The 21,963-nt window shown below is 45.3% G+C and overlaps 1 protein-coding gene across 1 annotated transcript in view; it reads right to left on the reverse strand.

The window, feature by feature from the left end:
- The window catches only part of LOC126548518 (wings apart-like protein homolog), a 115,306-nt gene that overhangs the window by 48,494 nt on the left and 44,849 nt on the right, over nt 1-21,963 (reverse strand). The window contains exons 10-12 of the mRNA XM_050196740.3: nt 19,682-19,794; nt 12,490-12,566; nt 7,634-7,830 (exon numbers count right to left, since the gene is read on the reverse strand). Of these exons, the coding sequence (XP_050052697.2) occupies nt 7,634-7,830; nt 12,490-12,566; nt 19,682-19,794 (387 nt within the window). The remainder of the gene's footprint in view (nt 1-7,633; nt 7,831-12,489; nt 12,567-19,681; nt 19,795-21,963) is intronic.

The raw sequence follows: 21,963 nt of genomic DNA on the forward strand, positions 1-21,963 counted from the left end.
TTATTGCTTTTTGTTAAGTTTCAGCATGCATGTCTAAAACATGAAAATAGGTTGCCAGTATCTGTCACTATTATCTCCGATCATAGCTCGTACTTTGCTTTGGTGATGAGAGTTGGTACTACGGGAAATGTCTGCCCCCTACCAACACCAACAATATTGCAACCTTTTTTTAGTTTGCGAGGTGGCAAGAAACGGAAGATTCCGGAAATAATATGTAGGATCACGGCGCTGTGTAATACATCTTGTGCAGCTGTGTGTAAATGCAAGTCACAATAGTTTTTTTATTCAAGACTATTTGTCACCGCCCCATTTCAAAGTGGATGCCAATAAACAATAATCATCATCATCAGTTCCATGAGGTTCATTCGGTTCCCCAAGCACTATAAATAAAACAAGTTTTGAAGGCTTTTCAAAAAAGATTGCATTAGTAAGCTCTTCAGAACATATGAGGCAGTTTCCATAAAAGCCAGAGTGACTATAAAGAGCCTCTGCAGTTCACTCAATTCATTTGTCACGATTGTTGTTATTGGCCACTGTAGTATTGAATGCACATTTAATTTGCTACTGTGCACTGACAGTAACTACGAGATAAGTATTAAAAAATAACCATAACAACAGCTATTCTCTTTCACTGTGCGGTTTGATGTGCTTTAATGCAGACACTAATCTGTTAGTTCGGTGAGATTAAGGGTATGCAAATAATTTTTGACAAAAGTGGAATTGACCATGAACAATAGTCAAATAGTGCCAGAAGTGGATCAAATTGAATATCAAATACGTACTTTGCAAATAATGAACAGTCTTTTTCACGATTACATTTAATATAAAGCAATGATCACATCCAAGTATTAGAATGTTAGCAAATTTCTGTCATATACACTGCCCATTATGAAGCACACTGCCCATGAAGCGATGTCAATAGCCTGCCTTGCAAATTGTGAAAGCCGCCCATTGTTCTGCTTTCAAAGGAGTACCATAAAAACCGGAATATAGGTCAAACTTTTTTTCAAAAAACCATCGCGAAAAGACGACCCTCATCTTATGTACCGGACATTGGCGGAAAAACTACGGAAGTCTTACAACAAGTGAACCCTTCGCCATCGCCATCAGCAGCAGCGCAGCGTGGCGACATTGTGGCACCCGTATTTTGCGTTTCCATTGTCACAAAGTTATATTGGTTAAAGGCTGCGTTTTTACATTTTGTTTCAAAATGAGCGGAAGCCGATGTCAATTCACCGTCGCCTTCAAGAAAAAGGTGACTGAGTACGCGGAAGCCCACGGTAACCTGGCGGCACAGCGCGAACTTGGAGTATCCAAAAAGAGCATTCGGTAGTGGCGGAGGCAAAAGCAACGTATTACAACTTGCAGCAACAAAAAGAAAACATCATTTCATGGGCGGATCGCAGCACGGACCACAGAACTGGAAGACAAGGTTGTGGAGTTCGTCCGAGAGCTGCGTGTAAGATCGCTGCCTGTGACTACCGAATGCATACGTTTGAAAGCGGTAGAGATCGCGCGGGCCGCTGGACTGGGCAGCAAGAAGCACTCGTCATCCGACTCTAGTTCGGACGACTGTGATCAAAGCCGTTACTCTGATTCGGGCTAGCGCTTGCGCACTTCGTGCCCTTCTGTGTACTGTACACCCGGCCAATTTTTAACAGTATCGCATGACCATCAACCCGCGTGTTTGTCAGCACCTTATCATCACGGCACGGAGCGGCGAAATAGCGAAAGTAAGTGCATGTGTACACATGTGCGTATCTCGTTTGTTTCGCCGCTCAGCGCCGTTAATAAGGTGCTGACAAGCACACGGGTCGATGGTCGCGCGATACTGTTAACTTGGCTGGGTGCATATGCGAGCAGTGTTTAAATAAATACTGTCACCATTGTGCAACTGGCTGAGTCGCATTTGTTTCAAGGTAAGGGTGTCTTTTGGTACTTTTGCCATTGAAAAAGATTTTTTTCATTTTTAGAATTCGTTAGCTGGGGGATCGACCTACATTCCGGTCCGACCTATAGTCCGGTTTTTATGTTAAGTCAACGGTAAACGGTTTTATGATTTACGGTCAACCACCTACATTTTGACCTTTTCAACCACTTTTGAAAATAAAAAGCTGGTGCAATAAGTTCACGTTGTTGTACAGATATTTCTTATATTTGTACCGCATTTTTCCCCAAGCACACACCCTCATTATGGCTGGCTGGCCCCCCACCGTCGTTCTGTTGATACACGAGCCAAGCCAACTCAACGAAAACGAAGGTGAAGGCAGCGCCACTTTTATGCTCACAACAAATGAAGGCTCATTAGCACATTGTAAGTAAGGAAAAACTTATATAGTAAAACCTCGTTAAACTGTGCCCGCCCTAAACAGTAGTTTCGTTTTAAAGTAGCAAAGTCAAATACCCGACTCCGCGGACACTGAACCTAATGGGTTCTGTATACGCATCAACCATACCAGCTTATTGCGTATGTATCGGTTAACCCGTAGTGTTTCTGCTTTTCATCGCGCAATCACGGTGGTGCGTCGCCTGTTAGAACAATGAGCCTCAGAGATGGGAACAACGGCCTCCAAGTGCCCTGTCCATTTGCACGTGAAGCCACGTCAACATCAACATCATTTTGGCGTTGTGCAAGCAAGGACTCGCATCATGCTTGGATAAAAAACCCCGGGTGCTCAGCATAGAAGAAAAATTGGACATCGTTCATGCTACTGAACGTGGCACGAAGAAGTCGGCGCTGGCATGCGACAGCAATCTACCGTTGACTACGGTGTATGGCATTTGGAATGCGAAGGGGTTGCTCGGCAGCATTGTTGCAACCACAAAAAGATGATGGCTACGAGGTTCGACTTTTCACCATCGTTGACTCTGTTGCCGAAGTGTCGCCTAACGACAGTGATGAGGACGACACGGAAAGCGACAGCACAGGTGATTCAGGCCCGATATTGGTAGAAGCTGCGCGTTACGTCAGCCTCATGAATGCAATCGTCGTGACGAGAACAGCGCCCCACAATGAAAAAAGGCGCCCTGCGACTTCTGCAGCACTACCACACCCATGCACAGAGAATATCGTATTTACACGATTGTAAGTCGACCTATTTTGTTAAATTTGAAAATCTGAAGTGCAGGGGGGGGGGAGTCAACATACAGTCGAAACCAAAACATGACACCGCCAAAAAAGTGAGACCAACGGAAGCTACAACATAGTTACAATTTTATGTCTGCTCTATGACTCTGCCTGTAGCTTTTCGCTATCCCGCACATTTGTTCGCTTTTCAGAAGGGTTTTTCAACATTTTTGAGAGTTTTATAGTGCACACAACACTCATGGGGGGGGGGTGTTGATAGTTCATGGAAGCACCGCTGTTCTGTTCGCGGTGGCACCCTCAGAATGGCGGAGCTTGCGAGGAGTACCGGTAGTTCTTGGAAGAGCAGACACTGCTCACGTGTTTCTCTTTGCCTGTAGCTCTTAGTCTGACTAAAGGCATTGGTTTGATGCGTTAGACTTGACTGCCGGCATGACTGCCGGCTACGTGCTACTCCCATGCTTCCTCAGTCGTCACGAGTGCTCCAGGCCTGCTAAACATTCGCCGCTCGTTCACAGCAGCGTTCAAGAGAGCTGCCATCCTTCACGCCGAAGAAACAAATCACCACGCAGCGAGCCGCAAGTTCGATGTTTCTGAACGGGTGGTGCAAGAATGGCGACTGCAGCGAAGCAAAATTTTCACCTGTGACGGCAAGTGAAGAATTTCCCACGGGCCAAAGTCTGGACGCTTTCCAGAGCTGTAGGCCAAGCTTGCGACACATGTCGCTGAAATGCATGATCGGTCCCTGCCAGTGAAGTGCGACATGGTCATGAAAAAAGTCTGGATCTTCGCATTTTAAGGACCTGCTCCACCGTGAGTACAACGAGTGGTTGGCGGCAAAAGACCACGAACTTACGCCAACCGGACATGTCAAAAGAGCCTCCCTGGCGGCTGCACGTGGTTGGGTGAATTCGGCGTGGGCTGCTGTTCCATAAGATGTCGTGGTGTGGTCATTTGCCAAATGCGGAATTTCACTGGACAATGACGCGCTATGGGACTGTAGCAGCAATGATGATAGCAGCACTAGTGAAGATGACGCAAGTGAAGACGAGTAGTCCAGTGACCATGCCAGCTACTAATAAATTTTCGCTATCGAATGCGCCCTCAGGTATGCTTTTCTTTTTTTTTTCCCCTGTCAAGCGCGATATGGTGGGGTTGACTTACAATCGTGTAAATACGGTATGCAACACCAACGAGGAATCTGCCATGCGAGTGTTTGCCGAGAAGAGATGACTGGCTGAAAAGCTGGCTCGCAGCTTCAGTAAGCTTGAGGCTGCTGTCATCGCTGCTAGGCCGCCACAGCATCAAATGAAAACAACTAACTTTTGTTGCGCGATGTGAATAAATACTGCATGTTTTTGCCCTTTCATCGCACTCTATTTGAGTTCTGTTTTTGACAGGTAAGCGGGTGATCTCATGCTATTTCGGTTAAGCAGTACTACCGTTTAGTACATACTTCTTCCGAGCTCCGGCCAACTATGGTTTAACGAGGTTTCACTCTAAAACGAAATTTCCAGGCAGCCGCAAAGGAATGCTGAGACAATGAATGGAAACTTCTACCGATGCAGATGGTCAGATGATTGAATTATAAGCGGCTGCTTGCACATGCACCTCTCAAATTGCACGCTGAGCGGCCAAAGTGAAGCCGCATCGCGTTCCATATAAAGTGCGATAATAATGTATGGGCACTTTGCTGAGCTAAACTGCGATAGGCGAAAGCCTATCTATGAATGCCTCTGTAGCTGTTGTCTGAACTGTTCTGCGAACGGACGCCGCCGTGGCTGCAAGCATAGGATGCAATCACAGCCATATGGCTGCACCCCCCCGCGCATGTCCGCGCTCTCCCACGCACTCACTCGCACAGCGCTACTGGCATGGCACCTCCTCTCCTTGCTCCCCTCGCTGGTGATCACTGCTTTCCTGCGTCCACCACGGATTGAGCCCGGACACTCATGAGCCAATGAAGGCTTACGCCTTAAAAAATCCTATCGCGCCCCACGCACCGTGTGCTTTATTTAGGTTCGAGTGAAAGTGCACGAGGGTGAGACAAGATGGTGGCTTAAAGAGTGCCGCCTTCCCGTGCGAGCAAAGGGAGAGAGGGGGAAGGGAGCTCGCTCGCGGTAACTCGATCAAGTGCGCACGAGGGGGCAAAGTGGGGGTAAGTTGGTGTGCGCATCGATTTCTGGGGCGCGTCTTGGCCGTAATTACGCATGGCTGAGCGCATACGCAGCCACGCGCCCTGCTTAGAGGTAATCTGCTGCGTGTGTAAAGAGTGGGTGCGCTGAGATGGCGTGGCACAATGTAAGCTGTCTTACCGCGCATTTAGCATTGGAGGTTGCGTAATCTCGAGTTTCGGTAACCCACTGAAGCGAGAGGCAGATGAAGCATTCGCTCCCGCTGCCGGCGCTTTTCCCGATAGCATTGTCCCAGTGTGGGAAACAAGCTGCACCAAAATTAACTCATGCAGTTATCTGCATAATTAACAAAGTTACATTAATTATCTTTTAAATTATTGATCTTAGGTGACCAAACCAAATTAGCGATAAAACTTTCCTTACACAAGTTCCTCTAACACCTAAGCGAAAAAATATTTCACATTCAAAAGCCCAATGAAATCGAAACTTAATAGAAAAAAAAGTGCCTATGACGTGCCGATCTCATGACTCCACATTTTATCACGCCGGCACTGGCACTACTGGTATGGCATTGTGAGGAGGTGCCTTGAAAATCGTCATTACTATCTTCTTTCGTTCAGTGGCAGCGCAATGTTGTGATGCCAGTGATGTGCTAAACCTGCACAATCATCCCCTCATGCATCCTTTCTGTGCAGCATCAAGGTTTCCGTAAGCATTAACACTACTAGCATTAAATCTCTAAACTGCTTGCCACTGGAAAAAGAAAAAGGAAAAAAAGTTGATAAAAAAGAAAGCAGGCAGGCCAGGAGGCAGAAAGGCCAACCCATGGGGTCATGCCATTGGTAACAGTGGCAACACGATGAAAGGCAAGCGGGCAGTGAGGTCAACATTACAAGCACTTTTTCTCCAAGTTTCACTTTGAATGTGAAATATTTGTTCATGTGGCTCTTGCAAGAGACTGTTTATTTAATTTTTTAAAGTTAATTAATGCAACTTAGTTAAGTGAACACAGTGTGATTTATTTTGTTAGATTCACTTCTCTCAACTCACCATTTGTCACAACACAGTGTCCCCAAGTCGAGTCATTTCAGTGCCGCCGTTCAACAATCACGCTCCCACATCTCAATCTACACACACAACACAGCACACACAATTTCCACTGACTCACTACTGTCCGTTGCCTCCTTCTGCCACGTCCCCATGCATCACGTCCCCATGCCCAACAGGCTCTCACAATATTGAACTATTAAAAAAATTTCGAGCAGCCACAAAGAAAAACCCCCTGTATTTTCAGCTTCATTAAATATAAAAGCATCACTGTAACTGATAAATGTCACATCCTGCATTTTTGGTTCATTTACAGCCGGAGGACATTGTCCCCAACCGATAATTCGTACATGCTCAATTACTCAGACAGTTTCTTCACAGCCCCACCACTCAGCCCATAAACGTAATGTATAAGGGCAACCAAAACTTAGGATGCCTTACAGCGCACCATTCAATAATTCGGACTCTGTCTGCACGACTGCATGCTAATTCAGCTACTAAAAGAGCTATGTTTTTGTCACTGGCGCCTCCTAAAATCAAAAAGTAGTGAAGCCCAGCTGATCCAGCCCACACAACATGCCCAAAACCATGGGACAAACAACAAGCCAGGCTGCCAAGCCAGGTCACCAAGTTGTAAAGGCTGCATTTGAGATTTGTCATGCGTTTCATGCACATAGAGTTTAGTACTTTATGTAGTACGCAGCGTTAGTTACTTTATGCATTAAATATCAATACAGTTTTGGGCAACTTCTTTGGCTGCTGCTACGAATTTTTGTCACTCAGAATCATGAAGTAGCTTCAACTGGCACGAACTCCACCCTCAGTGTCTACACCAAGGAGGGCAACAATGAAGCAAGAGAAGTGCTGGACTGTGACTGTTGTGAAGAAACCTGTGATCATTCAGCTATGGGAGTGCAGTCGACCTCTGGGGAATGGAGATTTGGTGCATGCATCAACCGTCCTTTCGTCTATCTGTAGTGACAGCGTGACAATAGTTAAAATAGAGGGTGACCAAGGAGCATGCAAGCATATCTGCGCACAGCAATGCTTCTGACATATTTTGAGAGGCTACTAGTGTTTCTCACTCTCTGGCAAATTTGATATTTCAAACTCACAATTATTTGAACTTTTATGCAGTCCCCACTGTGTCCAAATTATTCGTCAGCAATTGTGCTCATAAATTAAAGACATGACCAACCAAATTTTATGTTTACTTCGTTATACCAGTGTTTGTCATATTGAGGTCAGACTGTATCGGCATTAACATACATGCACACAAAAGAAACCACCACACTTCCAGGAGTAATGATGGCTTAGAAAGCCACCATAAAGAGAAAGACAAGGGTAGCATATGCGGTGTACTCACGGCTCTCGTGTGTCATATTCAACAGCACACGCAGAACAGATAACAGGCAGGAGAAAAAAACGGCACCAGGTCCTCGCAGGCTCTGCAAGACTACTGAGGTGATCTGGCCTTCGCCTGCTTTGCTGCCACCAGCTCCTGCAGCAGGCTCATTCAGAACTGGGTGTACTATCAGGCTTGACTGGCACAGCAACAGCAGCCTGCAAACACAGAAAACTAAATTTTAATATTTAAATACTGTTACTCACTGTAAGCTACTCGTAGAATGCACAAGAGATGTAGTACCGGCTCAGCAATGACATGTACAAATGTTTAATTGAGTTCCTGACTGCGATATGCTTGTGCAAAGACCTATAACCAGCCTTTGCACAATCATAATAACAAAGCCTGCAGAACAAGGGCACTGTGATTACTAACCATTGTGTCCGAAGTGTACGGTGCCTGCCAGAATTCCTGCTGCAGCAAATTAGCCTTGTGCTTCAGTGAAACGGATCATAGGCAATTTTCTTTCAGTAAGAAAACCAAAATTCTTCACGAAATACTAAATGCCCAAAAGAGCAAGCATGTGTGACAAAGCGCATGGACAGGTACCACTGACGAACACAACAATCACCAAGAAAAAAACAATTATAAAGCTTCAGCAAGAACCGCAGCTAGTCCCGTAAAAGAGGCAACTGCACAATACTTTCAGGATGCAGACACAACAGTGCTGACATGGTTCAAGGATGCTTTGGACAAAGTTCCCGTTTCAGGTCCAATGCCATGTTACACTGTCAGGCACGTACCCAGGACTTTTTTTCGGGAGGGGGGGCCACCCAAGGTAAGTTTTTTATGCAAAGGAGGGGGGGGGGGGTCGCCTTTACTTGTACAAATGTGAATAACGCCCACCATTTGCCATAAAGACGCGTAAACACGCAAAAGTTAAGTGCCCAAACCGACTCATATTGTTATGTGGGAAGTTGCGCAACAATGCGTGGCCTCTAGTCCCGTACAACTGTGTACAGAGCAGGACGCGACGGTTTTAGACGCATTGCGCCCACTGCGGAAGGTTAGCAAAACACCCACATAAGCACAGCAGAGAAGTGGCTATGTCAGGCGGCTCGAGTGATGACTGTAGAAGTGTCATTCAAAATACACAGAATTATTCTCACTGCCGGTGCCATTTTCTCTACTTCCTTTTTAAATAAATAGATGTTGATCCATAAATATTTTCATAAACAATGGTTAAATTTGTTACTTTTCATTTTTCCTTCCTGTTTGGCTGTTGCCTTGGCTTTCTCTCTCTTAATAGATCACTTAATTTCTCAACTCCTTGAGACTCCTCTTTCCAGTTGCCAATTTTGCATGAAAAGTGCTGTACAATTAGGGAAAACCAGACGAGGTAAAGGGTGACAGTTATATTGCTTATAAGTTTAAAGGTTATTGCATGGTTCGATGATAGACGCTGCCTCACATTATTTTATTTTCCACCTTATCTAACCCATACGCGGGTATAATCCGAGGATCTGCCAGTGTCGCAGCGAGCCGTCGCTCGAGGAAATAATGAAGTAAAAGGAAAAGTTCAACGCAGTTGGTGTTTTCTCCCGCCGCAACTCGTTCCACGAGCATACAGACCAGCTGACCACGAACCGAATCCCATTCCTGGTCCCTGGATCAATTAAAACAAAGAATGTTGAACTAACGAAGCAACAGCGATGCACGTGGCCGTTGAATAGATGCTGACAAATGAACACATCTCAAGTTAATCGCGCAGGCACCGAATCGATGCGAAAACTGGCCTTCACATCCCAGGAGATGCCGATAACTACCGCCATCCAAAAGGAGTGAAAAAGGCAGCAAAATGTTGGCTGCCGTTGTTCCCATGGTGGAAAGACATAGACAGTCGTTCCAAATCGTTGAAACAGGAGTAATGCACATGGTACCACACACCAGTGCAAGCCCCGCGCCATGCTGTTTATGCTCTATGCGACACTTCGCATTAGAGGCATGCCTCGAAAACGCGTGACCTTCTCCACGGTTTCCAAAATCCATGGGAGGCGGTCGCTCAGTCGCTTGTCTCGAAGGTTGTATCATTGTCGCGATTGGGCTGGAATAGGGCGTACACCCAGTTTGGTCGCACGTCCGTGCTTTAGCACTTCACGTGTACCCTCGTTTCTCCGTGACCATACGAAGCCTTCGTTGTAGCAGTACGGCTATTTAAAAAACATGCGTTATATCTGGAAGCAGTTTCCACAGGGAGGGTCAGAATATCGTAAATGCGCTTAAATGTGGTCGTTACAACGGATAGAGTGTTATATCTGGGATCATTATCAGTGGGTTCGACTGTACAGTGCACTAAATTTCTCTAAAAGAGTTTTATATGTTACCTACTGGTGCAGTAAGAAAAATGCAACCAGCACTTTGCGTAAGGAATGGCAGGAAAGAAATATTTGCTATCCCTCAGCCAAAGGTGCTGAAGCTAGAGCACTCTGATGCACCGTAGACAATTTTCACCACCTAAGGCGGCAACATCATGAATAACTTTTTTCATTTAATTGGCAGGTTGCTGCTTTGCTCACATCTTTTACAATGTACATAAATGTGATCTAATAAATTTGTAATGGTAACCTCTGCCATATAATGAATGTGTATCAACAAATCAACTTCAATGCCAAAAAAAAAAAATTGGAGGACGCTTGAGCTTCGCCTTCAAGAGTGGAACGCGACAGCGTTCCCGTCGACCCGCCAAGGGGTGTAAGACAATGCGCTACGGCGGATCACTTACGAGGCGCCCCGCATCAGACTTTGCACCCACCAATCACGCGGTGAGCGTCGAGCAACGCAGCGTTCGGCGCGGCAATGAAACGTGCGCCTGAGCAAACGGAACGAACCAAAGAACTCGGTGTGTCGAAGGGGGAAATGATGTACGCCAGCCAAACGTCGTGATCGTCACGGGCAGAGATATAGACAGACATTGATCTAAAGAAAGGAAGGACGCTTGATCCTGCAACCCGTGGGGGAGCATGGCGAAGCGTCGTCAGGGGAGTGGAGTCCGGGCCGCGACGCGCATCGCACCGGTCTCCGGACAGCCCCAATGCGCGCGTGGCGCGCCACCTGTCGGGGCAGCGCTGTACATTGAGAGGAGGGGGTCTTCTGTGTTTGCCGCAAGATGGCTCTGCATGTGCGGAAAGCGCAGAAGAAATGTAGGGGAAACGTACTTCGCTACTCGTGAAACTGCGACTTCTGCAAGTTACATGGTCATAATTACCGATATACACCGCAGTATAACTTTCTACGGCACGTTTCTAAGGCAACACCGCATTCACTAGAGGCGATTTTGTCCCGTTTTGAAGGAACGAACTCGTGGCTGAGTGGTAGCGTCTCCGTCTCACACTCCGGAGACCCTGATTCGATTCCCACCAGCCCATCTTGTAAGATGTTTTTTATTTATGAAGTGCCTTCTGGGATTTATCGCTCACGGCCAACGCCGCTGACGCCGGTACCGGCTTTTCTGCGACACAAGCTCCTTAACGCTGTCGCGTTAAAAGAATCAAACATTCCGAGAGATAAAAGGTTACATGAATCAATGTGTTGCCCACCGTTCTCATGATGGTTTAACTGTGAAATTGGCGAAACTACCACATGCCACACATAGACACTCAAGCTAGGTTTCCCCTTTAGTAGATCTTAGTAAACACACTATCCTCTCAATCAATAAGCAATCCAGCTTGTACACAGTACATGGGAAATGCCCAAACAAGAGTCTTTGAGTGGCAGGAGACACGAACAACTCATGCGCACTTGTTCATAGACTCATGCCTACCTCAAAGGGAATCTGCTGTAACTGAATGATGACCTCAATGACGACATGTGATAGTGATACGATACAACCCATACAAACTGGGAAGCATGTTTTGAGCGAGTTTCTTTGCTACTTTTGTCTCTCCCATTTCTTTCAGAACGCATCAAAAAGTACAGCAGTCCAGTTTATACAGCAGTTCAGTTTATTACACATACAGTCGACAATCGATTTTCCGGACGCCCGATAATTCGGATGACTTCGCAGCACCGCCACACACCACCATAGAGTCAATGTATAAAAACGTCTGAAATTTCAGACGGGAAAAACCTTCGCCATTCGACATTCTGGACTTTTTAATAGGACCGCAGTCCACAGGTCTGAAACAGCATCAACCGAAGTCACCACCACCGCCATTTTGATTATCTCGCGGCCTCGAACCGGCGCTTTCACACGCAGATCCGCTGGGAGTCACCACAGCAACGCTAGGCCTAGCTACTTCGACGTTCGCTACCAAGCTTCTTACTCTTTGGTGGCATGTATTTCATTAAAACAATTTGCCGCAGTTAGTAATGGCGCCGACTTCGCCTGTGTAATTCTCGCCAATATTTGAAGCTCGGAAAGCATGGCGCGTTGCATAGTACCGGTTCCCAAAAGTCAGCTTCGCCTTAATACAACATTGTTAGGCGGTGAAGCATACGCGATGTATTGCGGCGAAGCATACCAAGTGTGGGACGGGGCAACAGTCACGGGCCAAGGTATGTTTTCCTTAATTATACACGCAGGAACCTGCCGTCTTATAGTACAAGCACTGATATGGCTAATAACTATGCTGGCAGGCCTTTAGAACTATTGCTGAAATGCCTGTGGCGATTTGAGCCCGCAGGGGCAGTAAAATGCGAGCATTCATTTTTTCGGATTGCCCAATTTTTCGGACGTTCTCGCGACCCCTAGGGGGTCCGAAAAATCGGACGTTGACTGTATGTGTATTATGTGAAAGTACAATTGTCTGAAAAATTGCAATTATAAATTCTTATGTACAGCATTGTTGCAAGTGGGTGTAACAGTGCTATGAACTTGCCTGACGTAAGATGCCACCATGAGAGAGCCCTTGAAATCCAGCAGGTACCTCTGGTTGTCAGGGTTCATATATGTAACCTAGGCCAAACACATATGACAGATCAATCAGAACAGTTATTACCATTGTCTAGACTTTCTACTAACCTGCACTGACCAGTACCTTTTCCACACATTTGTTTCTAGTGGTCTGTTAATCTCTATTTACTTTAGGCAGATACACAAAGTCTACTGAAGGGCTGAATAAAAATACGGCCGAATGTAAATTAGATGAAATTCACAATTTAATTTTCATTTTCTTTTCCACTACCTTAGGATGCCCTTTATTGAAGACCATAAATTACTTTCATAATTTCAGAAAGAAATTTCGCACTGCCATCTCTATTTAACAAAATCATCACATGCCACATACATGCACTGGTGGCCTCCACCCATGTGGAAGCAGCATGCAGAATATATTGCCGCGTAGTACAGTCAAACCCGGCTATATCGAACTCGCAAAAAAACGCCTATCAGTTCGATATAGAGCATAATTCGATATAAGCCTGCTAAATAATTGGATGTCATAAAAGCACATACCATTTATAATATCACTTTATTGAAGAAACTAGCTTAGTTTGGCATAAATTAGTCCTGCATTTTCTTCTGCTTGGGCAATTTCGCTGCCTGCGACGCACGCACTTCCCCACGTTGTCTAAGGAGTCGGAGCAGCTGAGGCCGCAACCTTCCGCATTCGCGCAGCACCGGACTAATGCGAGTGCACCAATCACTTCGGAGGATGTGGGCAAAGGACCGTCGTTGCTTTCCTCAATGTGCCTACTTTCATTTGTGCTCGGTACGATGTCGGCGATGTAGTTTTCGTTTCCGGGCTCTCCCGTGGTCGCGACACCATCATCTGCACTCACAAACTCGTCCACCGTTGATTCGAATGTCCCGGAAATTTTGACAGCTCGCTCCAAACTTCGGCAACAGCGCCAACGGCTTCGTCGCATTCATTAATATTTACAGTCATCACCGAGCACGCGGAAACCGGAACGTATAAAGAACCCCTCGTACGCGTCGGGCGCCATGGGCACCGGGTTGCGAGTCTGGCCTCTTTAGCCCTAATCGAGCCGAGAGTGCTCCGCGGAATCTTGCACGCTGCGGGAACATCCAACTTCTCATCGCGTTCGACGCAATTTATGGTTTCGAGCTTCACGACGAAAGGCGAATTCTGCCGCTTCATCACGGCAACACTGCGGGAGACGGCCCACAAGGCGCAAACACGATAAACCAGAAAAGCAGCCAGACAACTCGCACTTTCGCCATCTCGCACGAAGACAGCACGAGAGCCTCTGATTGGCTGTCTGAGCGAGCGCTGAGGAGGGCCAGGATCATTTTTTGCTGGGGAGTGTCGATAGATAGTGATCTAAAGAAAGGAAGGACGCTTGATTCTGCAACCCGTGATGGAGCACAGCGAAGCGTCGTCAGGGGAGAGGGAATGGGAAGTGAAAGATGATAGAGAAAGAGGGAGGATGTGGCCTCCACTATACGCGACAGGGGGAGTGTCGACGGCTCGCCCAACAGCCCGAGGCAGCGCGGTCACGGTAGGGAGAGCGGTTGGATGGAGCCGCGCCGCCGGGTTTCCCCGCTACCGCGTGGGAAAGCCAACTTCTGGGGGCACTTTTCCGCCGCTTGACGTTCGATATATCGGGAGTCGCTGCAATATTTGTTCGATGTAAGCGTAATTTTTGCTATATATACTCATTGTAACTATACCGTGACCAGAAATTGTTCGATATATAGAATAATTCGATGTAAACGGGTTCGATATAGTCGGGTTCGACTGTAGCCCATTTTTGCAATACTGTAACCTTGTAGCATCGCTGCCTCAGTGTTGTCTGAACTCTGATGTGATATTGATCAAGACAGAGAAAAGTAAAGGCAGTATTATCATCGTCATCATTATCATCAGCCTGTTTTATGTCCACTGCAGGATGAAGGCCTCTCCCTGCGATCTCCAATTACCCCTGTCCTGCACCAACCGATTTCAACTAGCACCCGCAGATTTCATAATTTCATAGCACCACCTAGTCTTCTGCCGTCCTCTACTGCGCTTCCCTTCTCTTGGTACCCATTCTGTCACCCTAATGGTCCAACGGTTATCTAATCTGCGCATTACATGACCTGCACAGGGCTATTTCTTTCTCTTAATGTCAATTAGAATATTGTCTATACCCGTTTGCTCTCTGATCCAAACCGCTCTCTTTCTGTCTCTTAAAGTTATGCCTAGCATTCTTTGTTCCATCGCTCTTTGCGCAGTCCTTAACTTCTTCTCAAGCTTCTTTATCAGTCTCCAAGTCTCTGCCCCATATGTCAGCATTGGTAGAATGCATTGATAGTACACATTTCAATGATAATGATAAGCTTCCAGTAAGCATCTGACAATGCCTACTGTATGCGCTCCAACCCATTTTTATTCTTCTGTAAATTTCCTTCTCATGATCAGGGTCCCCTGCGAGTAATTGACCTATGTTAAATTCCAATGGCGGAGTCGGAGCAAGTTTTTCTGCTCGTTTCGGAGCAAGTTTGTTCCAATGACAGAGTGAGGGCGGGAGTAAGGTGTTCCAATGGGAGAGTCGGAGTGGATTCAGAGTGGGAGTCACTCCGTGGAGCAGAAAAAGATGCTCCGCCAAAATCGGCGGAGTGGACCAGAACTGTGTGTGACGTATTTCCTTTAACACGTGTGTCTGCTGGGAGGTGCCACCGGTCACGACTCGCGAGGAAGCTGCTACACGCTTGGCGAGATATCCATTCCGCACTTTTAAAAATACAACAGGTGAACGGCGCTGAAGAGACAAGTGACCGGTGCGGCGGTGCTGGGAGCAAACAGCGGAAGGAAATGACAACACGCAAGGTATCCTTAGTAACTCGGCGATAGAAGTTCCGCTTCCGCCTTGCTCCGGCGGCGCAAGTTGTGTTCCACTCGCAGATTTGGAGGCGTTGCTCTACGCCAGAGTCGAGTGCTCGCTCGCAGAGTCCGTCGGCTGCTCCGACTCCGCCATTGGAATTCAACACTAGGTAAACCTACTCCTTCACAGACGCTAGAGGCTGACTGGCGTTCCTGAACTCTTGTTCCCTTCCCCAGCTATTCATTATTATCTTTGTCTTCTGCATATTAATCTTCAACCCCACTCCTACACTCTTTCTGTTAAGGACCTCAATCATTTGTTGTAACACATCCTCAGTGTCGCTGAAAAGGACACTCTCATCTGCAAATCGAAGGTTGCTGAGATATTCGCCATTGATCCTCACTCCTAAGCCTTCTCATTTTACTAGCTTGAATACTTCTTCCAAACATGCATGGTAGAGAGTGTGTCTCCTTAACTGACCCCTTTCTTTATAGGTATCTTCCTACCTTTGTTGTGTAGAATTAAGGTGGCTGTGGAATATCTGTAGATATTTTCCAGGGTATTTACGTAAGCGGTATGCGGTATTATGCAATGCCTCTATGACTGCTGGTATCTCTACCGAATCAAATGCTTTTTCGTAACCTATGAAATCCATATAGTGAGGCTTATTGTACTCTGCCAATTTCTCGATAACCTGATTAATGACATGGCTGTGATCCATTGTAGACTATCCCTTCCTGAAGCCAGCCTGTTCCCTTGGTTGACTAAAGTCCAGTGTTGCCCTTATTCTATTGGAGATTATCTTGGTAAATATTTTATATAATACTGGGAGTAAGCTAATGGGCCTATAATTTTTCAGTTCTTTAATGTCTCCCTTTTTGTGGATTAGTATAATATTGGCATTCTTCCAGTTCTCTGGCACCCTTGAAGTCGATAGACAGTTCGTATATCGGGCCGCCAGTTTTTCAACCATTATCTCTCCTCCATGTTTGATTAAGTCGACTGTTATTCCATCTTCTCCTGCCGCTTTTCCCTGTTTCACGTCTTGCAAGGCCCTTCTGACCTCATCTCTAGTTATAGGAGTTTCTGTATCCTTTTCATTATTGTTTCGAATGGAGTACTCCCAAGTCTTCTGGGTAATGTACAGGTCAGTATAGAATTCTTCCGCTGCTTTTATGATACCTCCGAGATTTCTTATGATATTACCCTGCTTATCTTTCGGTGCATACATCTTGGTTTGTCCTATTCCAAGTTTCTTTCTCACTGATTTCAGGTTGCGTACATTCCTTACCGCTTCTTCAGTTTTTCTCATGTTATAATTTCGAATATCCCTTATTTTCTCCTTGTTGGTCAGTTTTGACAGTTCCTTGAATTCTATCTGATATCTTGAGTTGGACCCTTTCATTCTTTATCGTTTCTTTATTAGGTCATTTGTTACTTGCGAGAGCTTGCCTACTGGTTGCCTTGGTGCCTTACCTCCCACTTCAATTGCTGCCTCTGAAGCCAGCCTAGCTATAGTTCAATTCATTACCTCTAAGTCATCTTCATCTCTCTGTTCTAAGGCTGCATATTTGTTTGCAAGTAGCAGCCTGAATTGATCTGCCTTTACCCTTACTGGGTCTAGGTTTACCCTGTTTCTTCCTGACCAATTTTACTCTTTTTCTCTCCAAATTGAGGTGAATGCTACACCTCACCAACCTATGATCACTGCACTTTGCTCTGCCTAACACTTCAACATCCTTCACTATGCTGGGATCGGCAGAAAATATGAGCACTATTTCATTTCTTGTTTCACCATTAGGGCTTTTCCAGGTCTCCTTTCTGTATACGCTTCCTGAAGAAGGTGTTCATTTTTCTCAGCTTATTCCTTTCTGCAAATTCTACCAGCATCTCTCCTGTAGCGTTCCTAGAATCAACGCCGTAGTTGCCAATTGCTTGTTCACCAGCCTGCCTTTTCCCCACTTTTGCACTGAAGTTGACCATGACTACATTATACTGAGTTTTCATTTTTCTCATTGTTAATCCAAAATCTTCATAAAACCGATCTATTTCATCATCATCGTGACTGGAGGTTGGAGCGTAGGCTTATACTACATTTACTTTATACCCCTTATTAAGTGTTTTTACTACTGCTACCCTCTGATTAATGCTGTAGAATTCATCAATGCTGCCCAATATGTCCTTATGGATTAGGAATCCTACCCCGTATTGCTTCTTATCTTGGAGTCCTCAATAGCAGAGGACATAGCCGTTAGTCAGCACTGCATAAGTCTCACCAGTTCTAACCTCACTAAGGCCAATGATATCCCAAACAATGCCTGATAGTTCTTCAAAGAGTCCTGCTGAGCTAGCTTCACTCGAGAGGTTTCGAGTGTTGAACGTTGCCAGGGTCAGTTTCCATTGGCAGCCTGTCCTGGTACAGAGATTCTTAGCACCCTCTGCTGCGTTACAGGTCTGACCACCATCTTGGTCAGGTGCTCCCCCCAGGGACTGAGGGCCATTTCACATTCGTGGGTGGGAGTCTAAACACAAACTCCCTCTCCCTCCCTCCAATTTATGTAGCTTATTGTGGGGGAATGCCAACTGAAAGAGGGCAGTGGAGCGTCTGCTATAGCTCCCCCAGGCTTCTAGGCTGGTGTGCTATATAGTCACCTACATCACAAGGTGGGTTCACCTTTGTGTCGGAACTTTTGCCACTCAACGTGGAATTAGCATACTGAGTGCGAAACTCGACGATGAAAACAGCTGCTGACCGATTTTTTTCAAAACGCGTACAAATAATCAGGCAGTCCAAAACAAACTTTAGCAGTAAAATTAATTTTGTTGCTTTAAACGCCCACAATATAAAACATTTACTTAAATTTGCCCTGTGCTATGCTTTCTCGATGTACCATCTACTTAAAAAACTATGATGATCGATACCACAGGGGCGTTTCGCTTTTACCCCTTGCGCAGCTCAGAGTGCATCACACGCTGTCGCAAAGTGCAGATAAGCACAACTAGCCTTTGACTGTGCAGTGAGTGGACAGATTAGGCTGTGATGCGTTCATGGTAGTTGCCGGCATGTGACCAGTGGACCCAATCTCGGCTTCTGGCCACTAGACTAGCTCCTGATTTCGCACCCAATTGCCGAGATAGCTTACTGGTCTGTACATATTGACGGCCACTTCGCCGTGACGGCCTGCTGCCCGCCACCATGTTGGCGGGCAGTTCATTTGTGTCACGGCCGTACAATGGAGCTAGGCCTAACAAGTGCCACTCCATCAGTATCCAGCGACGAAAGTTGTTTGGTGCCGAGTCGAACAAAAACTTAGTAGCAACCGTATATGGCATTCTTAAAGCCATGAAATTGCCTCGCCGCCGAAAGTGGAGGCATAAGCGACAAATTGTATGGCGGCAACCTTGTTCATGGTCGCCATATTGGCGACCACATCGTGTGCGTTATGTTAAAAAAATCGAGTGAGACACCATACAGCGTCCTAAACCTCGGTTACCGTTTTACACTGATCATACAGGAGAGGAGCGCTCGGTGCTAGCACAATTACTAGCTGCCGCCTGAAAAGCGACGTTGTTCTGTTGCCTAAGCAACGTGCACGCAGTGGGGTCGAAGGTACTGGAAATAGACAACAGTCCATGAAAGAAAAAGCAGTGTGATCCAGGCTTAATTGGAAAAGTTTGGCTCGGTCAACTACAGAGGCAACTGCAGCCGCTGGTCCAAGCTACGCCACTTTTGCTGGTGCGGAGAAAAGGTGCTTGACTTATTAGTTCCATTTTCTAAAGCCAGATCAACCCTTTCGGCACAGAGTGGCCGCAGATTTGTCATATTTTGCGGAAATGTAGCAGGATGTAGCATGATGTAGCAGAGTTCGCCTCTTGGTTCAGTTCAGCACAATTGGCACAGCAGTAGCACCTGGCGCGGCGTGGCACGGCTACTGATTTTGCTGTTCTTGCTGTAACCATGTGCCCTGACTGCAACAATTTGTTTTTAGACATTTCGTGCACAATTATGAAGCACGACGGGGCACTCTATATCAGAGTACAAAGAAGCAGCAAGCATCAATGTGATCAACCGCTGCTTGAACTGTTCTGCTATGGTACCAAGGTTTGTTATTTTTACAAGCAATAGCAAATTAAAGACAAATGAAAATTAACATGTCATTTCTAGATCAAGCACTGTGGGAACAAGAGTACTCTTTCAGCTGCTAAGGGAGACTGCCAACCTCCCTTCCCGAAAAGCTCCATTAAAGTATCTTAGCGCAAGGATGGCCGTATGACATGGGTATTTGAAACTTAAACGTAACTCACATTTTCTAGTACACGAGAGCACCTGTCAATCTTCTTCAGCTTCTCCAGCTGGAAGTCCGTTGGATTTTCCATGAATGTGATTCCTTCTCCAAAATAACTGAGGCATTCACTCACTAAAATAAAAGACAAACAATGACTGGCATAAGTGAGTGCTGGTAAGAATTTCAAACAAGATGCCATAACGATAATGCAGATTAAAATTACAGGTGTAATCATAAAAACTGAGAAGCTTCAACTCTGGTTGATCTTCAATTTCCCTACAAAAAAAAAAAAAATAAATAGACATAAAGAAAGAAAGAAAATGCACAAAATGCTTTCATAGGTAGCGAGATTTATTGCAATCACATTCATATCATCTAAAAAAACGAGCATGTGAAGTTTAAAATAAATTTGCTGAAGACCGCGAAATAGGCTTTAAAACACTATGTTTACAATTTATACACAGGAACTAAAGTCTTTAAAAACTGGGGCTTAGATTTTGGAGTTTTATATGCTACAATCTAGATATGATTATGAAGCCACCGTATTGGATGACTTCGGATTAATTTTGACCACCTGTGGTTCGTTAATGTGCATCCAATGCATGGTACACAAACGTTTTTGCATTCTGCCTCCATCAAAATGGGGCCACCGCAGCCGTGATATGATTCCACACTCTCAGGTTTAACAGCGCAACGCCAAAGCCACTGCACCACGAATGCTAATTAAAACCTCAATAAATGAGATCTTTATAAACACGCATCAGGAAAGCAGACAGAACTCAAATTTTGCGTAGATGAATACATTATACATTTTTGAGCATTATGGATTTTCTTACTGTAGCACTTAAAGCAAAAAGGGTTGACTGCAAAAAGAAATGACAGGTAGTGATGCCGCCTTGGTGTTCCCGTACCGAGACGTCATGGATTTAGATGGCATCTGCTAGGGCCTAGTTCATTGTTTATCGATAAATACGTACTACTATTGTGTTCTAAAGGAGCTAAAGATTCATCATGGCAAGTTTCATGAACTTTTACTGAGCCAACACGGTTGAAATATGAAAAAACATTCAAAATTCGTAACGAAATTATAAAATTTAACTTTGACCTTCGCTTTCTTTTCTAATACCGTATCTGCTTGATCCTACTGCGCCCTCGATTGTAACGCTTACCCGTTTTTCGTGCCTCCAAAAAAGGAAAAATACTGCCCTCAATTGTAACGCGCATCAGTTTGCCGTGACCTAAAGAAAGAAAAGTCCTTTACAGTACCGCTCAGCTCATTCTTTCATACAGAAATACAACTTTCTCTCATTTGTAAAAAACAAAGATTTACTGCCAATGCACTAAAGTTGCGATAAATAAAAAAGTCGCAGTTTCGTCCGAAAGGCGAAGCATCGATTACAGTAGCAAATTAGTAGACAGTTATATGATTAGTAACGATAGTAGTTTTATTGACCATACATATAAACTTTTAAACATTTGCTTACTAGCTGAATTAACAAGCATGGTGTCACGCGTGCACAAGCAAACATGAACACGTCTCAACTCAATGACTGTGGAAACTCAAAACGCTGGAGCGAGGAAGTGCGGTAGCAGGAGCGAGGGAATAGACCTTTGTGCGGCCTCTCACTTCAATGTGAACTAAGTGAGTCAATTTTGATGGCTTGCAGCAGCTTGCTGTGCATTGAATGACAACATTACAAGCACGCTGTGCGCTGTCATTACAGGGACACTAAAGAGAAACATTGAATCAGTTTACATTGATAACAAAATCTTAAAGAACTCTATACTTTTGTTGATTTTATGGCAGAAGAAATAATGATGTTCAAAGTAACATTTCTGAATTTCCCGCCAACACCCCAGGGTCATACATATGTCAGTCGACATCATGGATTACAAAGAAATTTTTCTTGAAACTTCACAAGTTCAGCCCATGGCTCTTTTAGAATACAATGTAGTACATTCTTAAGGATAAAAATTTAACTAGGACCAAGCAGACATCATCAAAATTTGTGACATTACGGCAAGCTGGTGCGGGAATTTCAAGGTATCGTCGCCACCTGTCTCGTTTCTACGTCTTTTATGGCTGACCATGCGTCTTTGTATAGCTTTTTTGGTTTTGTGGAAGGGTAACTTACACAGCTCAATATCATTTTTCTCTTTAGTGTCCTTTTAATATGCGACCATGCAGGTGGTGTGATGCCACAGGCTTGGAGAGTTCGTTTGACAGCTACAGGTCAACCAAGCTAAGTCGCTGGCCAAAACGCACTCATGCGTTCAGGACGTGCACTTTCTAGTTACTCT

Source organism: Dermacentor andersoni, chromosome 1 (assembly GCF_023375885.2).
Source record: "Dermacentor andersoni chromosome 1, qqDerAnde1_hic_scaffold, whole genome shotgun sequence".
NCBI lineage: Eukaryota > Metazoa > Arthropoda > Arachnida > Ixodida > Ixodidae > Dermacentor > Dermacentor andersoni.